Raw genomic sequence first — 7,385 nt, forward strand, 5'->3', positions numbered from 1 at the left:
ACTACTTTTTTAAGTAGTGCTTTCAAAAATACTTGCACAAAATAATTTAGAGCTAAATCAACAATGGCAGATGGGTGTTTAAGCTGCCACAGAAGTGCATTCAGTAGTTAAAAGGCACAGCTTAGAGTGTTCTATTGAAAATCGTTCATCTAGAATAATTAACTGCTATTTACTACTAATACAGCCTTAATATTCTTCTGAAGTAAGCTTGATTTTTGCCAGTTCTTTTTTTAACCAAGAAGACAGTTTTAAAATCAAGTAATACAAATAAGTGTAGAACAAAAAAGCAAATATTATTGTGATACACTGTGCAATTCATACACTTGATACTGTGCAGTTACATCCTTTATCTCAAAAGGTTACTGCAGAACTAAAAACGATTGAACAAAAAAAATTGTGCAGAGGAGATGGAGGGCTTCTATGCAAGGAAGAGACAAAATAGCTAGGACTTCTTAGCCTGCAAAGGGGACACTTTGAGGGATCATATACTTGAATTGTCTGCAAACAGCATGGACAAGACATCCATTAAAATAAGGGAAGGGTGAGGAAAGTATCAAATAAAAGTAGTAGTTGCATATCAATGATGATTTGGAACTTCTTGCCACAGAAGGGTTATGATACACAAGGGTGTTCATGTAAAAGGGTTACACCGATCTTGGTGGGTAGTGATTGATAAATTCACACATGGTACAGAAAATGAGCATTAAAGGTATTGGATCTGCATGGAAAAGCCTGGGCTGGCAGTTGCTGCAGACTTGGAGAGATAACCACGAACATACTGCGTACAAAGAACAGAGTGCATGTAGTCTTCCACAGTAACTGTTATTGGCCACTGGTAGAGAAAGGTGCTAATTGTACCCTTTGATCTGATACAGCATGGTTATTTTAATCTTCTTGTGTAGTGGAGAGTCTCAGCAGAAACAGAAACAAAAGAAAAATAAGTAGTCTTGAGTTTAGGGCCAAAATGCATTCCTTGAGGGAAAGTAATTCCTGAATTCTGTTCTTACCTGATGACATCTCTCCTGTCTGATTAAAAAAACAGTGGATACTAGAAGGTAGGCCATTTTGAATAATTGCTGTTGCCTTTCTGATGATACAGATGGCAGAGGATTGCTGCTTGACAATTGTTGGAAATCTAATAACTCCTGGCTCTAAACTTGGTCTGTCATTTGAGCGGAATGAAGACAAACAATATTGGCATATTAGTCCCGATGGCAGGATTTATAGCAAGATGAAACCCAAGCTGGTTTTAGATGTCAAAGGTAAGCAAATGTTATCTTATTACACTGGGTCTTAATAACATGGTATTTACAGTGGGATAGGCATTAAATGTGCCTATAAATTAAGGATGGTGCTTTAGTTACTTTAATCTAGAGGCAAAAAAGACTCGATTAGCCAGTTTGACCTCCTGAATTATACAGGCCCTAGGACTTCATTTCATTTTTCCTACATGCACTTTAGTAACTCACAGTACTTGCTTATCTTGTATTCTCAGTGTCCACTCACTGTAGATATCCTCAGTTAATTTTGGGGTGATGTGAATATGATCATTTAAAATGCTGAAGCAAGAACAACCTAACTTCTCATTAACTTGTATAGAGCAAATTTTCTTACATAGTAGTGGTAGATGCAATAGCCAAAGGATATTAGGAAAGCAAAGGCAGGATTTTACACCAATATGATTAGATGCAAAAAGTTTTTTTATTGGTTTTTTAATGGCTATATCTTTATTGCAAGCATGGAATTCTGCCATAGCAGCATAGGGTCTCTGTGCACTTGTGTATTTTGGAATCACTTTTGTCATAGTAATTTGGTTTGTGTAGATACTGTTTCTGAACTTTGTTTTCAGAGCTTCCCAGAAGGTCTGAAAAAGCAGCAAGTGGAATGATTAGCAGAATTAGGATAATCAGATGTTCTTACATAACTGCCTTTTTGTGCGAGGAAAATTACCATTTTCTATAGCTGTTAATATTTTTTTAGCTCTTTTAAAATCTATTTTGCATTGATGCTATGATGTTAATTATATCACTTACAAGTACTACCACATGCTGCACCCCTCCTTTCCACCAAAAAAGACAAAACCAAAAACAAACAAAAAAAACACCAAAACACCACCACCACCACCAAAAAAAAAACAAAACAAAAACAGCCAGAAAAATACCAGAGTTGACAGTCAGTCAGCACTTGAAAACTAAAAAGGACAGGACTCATAGATCATAGAATATCTTGAGTTGGAAAGGACCCACAAAGGGATCATACAAGTCCAACTCCTGATCCTGCACAGAACACCCCTAGAATCACACTGTGTGCATGTGAGAGTGTTGTCCAAACATTTCTTGAAGTCTGCCAGGCTTGGTGCTGCGACCACTTCTCTGGGGAGCCTGTTCCAGTGCCCAGCCACCCTCTGGGTGAAGAACTTTTTCCTAATATCCCACTTAAACCTCCCCTGATGGAGCTTTGTGCTGTTCCTTTGGGTCCTGCCACTGCTCACCACAGTGCCTGCTCCTGGTGAGGAAGCTGCAGACTGCAGTGAGGTCTTGTCTCAGTCTCCTCCAGGCTGAACAGACCAAGTGACTTCAGCCACTCCTCATATAACTTGCCCTCAAGGCCCTTTACCATCTTCACTGCCCTCCTATGTACGCTCTCTAATAGCTTAATATCTTTCTTACATTATGGTGCCCAAAACTGCACGTAATAGTCAAGCCGAGGCCACACCAGTGCAGAGCAGAGCAGGACAATCCCCTCCCTCAGCTGGGTAGGGCTATCAGAACTACAAGAAAAGGGTTACTTGATGTCTGATCGTAATACAACAGTAGCACAAATAGTCAGAATTTCTTTTTCCTGCCATAAAAACGTAGTGATGATTAATTATAAACTTACCAAAAAGCCTCCAATTCAAGGGAAAGCCTTTAGTCAAAATGACTGGCATACTTTTTTCTAAAATGAGCTCTTAGTTGCACCAAACAAGCAGAAATATTATTGCACTGCCTTTTCTTTAGTTAATCATGGTATAAGCAATTATGTATTCTGCATTTATTATTGAAGAACTTTACAATGGACAGGCCTGGTGGTGAAAGTATAAATGCACTTTTAGCTTTTTTTTAAAAAAGGTAGATCTGTACAGTAAATTCAAAAGAGTAGGTACTTCTAGCTTTGATTTGAGAAATACCTGTTTCTGCCAATTCTCCTCATCCATTCTGGACCACAAATTGAGTCTTAAAGAATTCTTCAGCAAAATAATGCCTTTGTTCAACTGTGCAGTTAGCAATGCCACCTTGTGGATAGACTGGCATAGCACAAAACCTTGTCCAGAGCACCACCCTACCAGAGTCTCTTTATCCACTGTAAAAAATTCCTATCTTTTTCCATTTTAATGTTTACATTCTATCAGCTACTGCTTACAAAATTATTTTTGCACTCACAGTGACAACTGAGCTATGTAGCGAATAATTTTTTTTTTTAGATGCTAGTTAGGGTTTTTCTGGGACTGTTTGATCTGGTGTTCCCTTCCTTTTCCCCTTTCTGAGGAATTCTGAAAATTGTATATTTCGGCTGCTTTTTAGTAATTGCCTGGCAGTGGCAAAGGAGAGAAATAATGTTGGTTAACCTTCTCAGAGACCCTTCTGATTTGGGACAGTGGCTCCAGAAAGCTTCCCCCCAAATTCCTTAAGTGGAGAACAGCTGAGCTTGAGACAGCATTTCTTCACTACAGAAGAGCTGCTCTTAATGTGCTTGCCCATGCAGGACTCCAGGTGCCTAGTACATTTCTTTATGAGGTCTGCTAAAATCCTTATTTGTTACTCAACATAAGCTTTCAGCTGCCAGGCTTGTCTTTTGCTCACTCAGGGAGGGTGAGGCAGTTGGGGTGCAGAACGAAAGTGTCCGTGGGAGTATCCTGCTGTTTTGTATAAGTGGCTGGCTCAGATGCCCACTTCCAGTGGGAATATTGCCTGCTGTTACAGGTGTGTTGTACCACAGGAGATGCACATGTGCTGCACTTCTGCAGTACATACAAGATCTGAGAAAAAAACATGAATTCTGACTTTCAGCTCTAGTCACGTGTTTATTTGCTTCTCAGTTTAAGTCAGAATATTAATGGTGCTCTACTATAGGAACATATTTGGCATTGCATATGTAATTAAATTAAGCTACTCTAAGAAAGGGTTCTATTTAGCATTCAGACATGTTCAGCTGCCACTGGAAACAGCTGAACATTGGATGATACTCAGTGCATGCAGCAGCTGGTCAAAATAAAGGATTATAATGGCAAAGAATAAATGGGTGGCAGCCCTTGTCCCTGAGTGGTCACACATGTATTGTCTGGTAGCAGCAGGACTTAACTTCATCATGTAAACATCATTTTAGAGTGAAGTTAAAACTGATGACTGTTGAGGGGAAACTGAATAGCCAAGTGTGACTTTTGGGGAGTCACGGTCTTAAAAGAGCTACACCTGACTGTATTGCAGTGTTTCCTTCCTTTCCCACCTAGGATGAAAAAGCCAAGAAACTGAATTACTGAAGAGAGGAAGAGAATCAGGCACATTGAGGATATCCTGACAATTAAAAAATTGTTTCAAAATTAATTCCAAAGGCAGGCAGTGATGTAAATACATAGATCTTTTCAGTGCCTTGGGGAGAAATTGTCCACACCAGCTCTTGCTAGAGTTTTTCTGAAACCCAGGGTATTTGTCTTGTTTCAATCAACCTTCTTTGAAATTTCTCTTTACAGGAGGCACACAGTATGATTGCGACCATGTTATTGTCAACACAGTCAATGAAGAAAAGTCAACACAGTGTTGGGAACCACTAGTTGTATAAACCCAAAGAAGCAAAGATGATGTTTCAACTGGCACTACTCTGGACACTGGAATTGGCACTGCCATCTCTGAAGGACACAGGATCAACAAGAGTTTTGTCTTTTATTCTCAACAGAATTATTTCACCTCCCTATCCAAGATTATTATCCCCACAAAAGCTTATCTCTAAACTTTCTTCTTTTTTTTTTTAATCAACACAACTCAATGTTGGCTAGAGAGTTGTACTGTGCCTCAGGCTAGAATGGAACAACAAAAGGTGGGAAAGACCTCATGGAGTTATAATTTTGTCAGCGAGTAGTTAACCCACAATAGTCAATAAGCGTAACTTAAAAATCTTTCAAAAATAATTTATTTTAACTAAAAGAGGGGCTACAAATATTAAGGCTTATTTTATAAAGAGCAGGAGTGCAAGTGTGTATGTGGGCATAGCAACTTGGACTTCTGGGCTGTAGTATAGAGAAATATTCACTACAGGAAATTAATATATTTGTTTCACTGGAATAAACTTATGTTTACTGCAAGTTGAAAGACTGCTAGCACAGAACATCCAAAAAGTTTTTAACATGTGGCTTCAAGTATAGTTTGTATGCTAATATTAAGAAAAAATTCTAATTTTCTCTTATGTAGACAATGTAAAGGAGTAAGTTTGTTAGAAAAGAGGTTGGCAAAATTGGCAAAAGGCTGCATCAGAATGTGAAGAATTGGACTGTTTTCTAGACCGCCTAACTGTTTGAGTTGGGGCTATTTTTCTTCTTTGCCAAGTCAAATTTTTACCTTTTAAAACAGTAAGTATAGTCTGTCTTGCTGAACCTCAAAATCGTATCGAAAACTAGAATTGTTAGGGAAAGTATCACTAGAGATGACTGCAACTGTATGAAGCACTGTGGTTATTGCATTTTTCAGCCACTGCCTGTTGGGCTTACAGTATAGAATGACAGACTGCCCCACTATTTCTGGTGGTGTTGGAGAACAATGTCTGTGGTGGGCTGCTGGCTCCCAGTTGGACAGAAGTGTCAGACTGTTCTAGGAAGGGGCACAGCCAAGCCTGGATATGTGCCCAGCTACAAGGGCTGTGCCCATTCAATATAAATGTTACTCATTTAGTAAAGAGCTCGTGACAAGTAGGACATCTTGATGACTGTAGGAGGTCCTTCTGTTGCCCTGCTTTGAACCCAGTTATGTTTTCCTTAATAATGATGTTGGCAAAAAGGTAAAATACAAAGTCTTGTACTGTGCTGCTGTGTTCTGTTCTGGTTTAGACCAGTGTTATTACAAGCTGCTCCTAGGAGCATAGTAAGTCTGTTTAAAATTAACATTTTCATTACTATTGTATTGCCTCAAAGGATACTGGTGCTTTTACTATTACCACCCTAGAGGAAGTGCCTTACTAATTCTCCTCTTTTTGTAAAGACACATTGAAGTTTTATTGCTCTGAAATGTGCTGCTTTTAGTTCTTCATAGAAAATATGTTGTTAATGGTTCCAAACAATGGTTCCTTGTCATATTAATGTGCTCTTGCTATATATATAATATAGCATTTTACAAATAAATTTAAGTTAGGTAACTTTTTATTGAAATTATTTTTAGAAGTAGAAAGCTGACATTTTATGGTTTGTTTTGCTTCCATCTTGTGCCTGTCTCTGTCCATAATTCCTCTGTGACAGCTAGCTGTGAATATGTGGTGTGGAATAGCTGCAGATTCTTGAGGAATGGATGATTCTTCTATACAAGCACTTGTTCAATGCCACTTGTGCATGGGGCCACAGTTGACACTGCAGCTGCTTCTCTCCCCCAGTGGAAGTATTGCATGACATGGTTTGTCCACCACTGTAGCTGCACCAGAGTAAATGTGCAGCTCTCAATTAAAAGGTTGCTGCTTTCCTTCAATCTACCTGCATAACTGTAGGGGAAGTTACTCCATAGCCCATCTCCGGCAAAACAGCAAGTTTATAAACAGACCACCAGCCATGCACCCCCTCAAGCACCTCGGCCCCACCAGCAGTGACAGGGCATGACAGGAACAGGGCCTCCCAGTTGCTGACAAAATCGTGTCTAGCCTACCTGCATAAACACTGCAGTCAGCTGAATCTGAGCCAGGAGTTGGGCTATTAGAATAATTACTAGTTACAGATTGATTTTGTTCCGTGCTTCCATTTAGATTAGTTATGCCATGAGAGAGCTGCTATCAGTCTTGAGACAGTGATATCACCTAGTTCTGAGAATGAACTAGACTGAGTAATAAAATATACTAAGGAAGGTGAACCTAACTAGGGAAGGCCAAGGAAAAACAGCACAGGTTTCATATGACAATTAGGTAAGAGCATGCCTCATGGTTTCAGGGCTTAGCTAAAACATCTGGAAAACAAATGACCCAAAAATACTGCAGACTGTTCCTCTTGTCCCAGGAGTGAGGGGTGTTCTGTAGAAGTCACAACTACATTCTTACATAGTTTTCATGTAGAAATACCTAAGGGACATTGGTATGTCTTGTCTGCATATTAACAGGCAGAAGGAATCAGAGGCTTTTCTAAAACAAGACTTTTTTTGTAAGTTATGCATCTGTACAAC

The 7,385-nt window shown here is 39.2% G+C and overlaps 1 protein-coding gene across 3 annotated transcripts in view; it reads left to right on the forward strand.

Annotated features, from left to right (window-relative positions):
- CRYBG1 (crystallin beta-gamma domain containing 1) overlaps window positions 1-6,397 on the forward strand; it is a 97,063-nt gene extending 90,666 nt beyond the window's left edge. For all 3 annotated transcript variants that reach the window (XM_071548838.1, XM_071548839.1, XM_071548841.1), the window contains 2 exons: window positions 1,100-1,262; window positions 4,730-6,397. In XM_071548838.1, the coding sequence (XP_071404939.1) occupies window positions 1,100-1,262; window positions 4,730-4,818 (252 nt within the window). In that variant the 3' untranslated portion in view covers window positions 4,819-6,397. The remainder of the gene's footprint in view (window positions 1-1,099; window positions 1,263-4,729) is intronic.
- The last annotated feature ends 988 nt before the right edge of the window (window positions 6,398-7,385 follow it).

The sequence above is a fragment of the Pithys albifrons genome, chromosome 2, assembly GCF_047495875.1.
Source record: "Pithys albifrons albifrons isolate INPA30051 chromosome 2, PitAlb_v1, whole genome shotgun sequence".
Taxonomy (NCBI): Eukaryota; Metazoa; Chordata; class Aves; order Passeriformes; family Thamnophilidae; genus Pithys; species Pithys albifrons.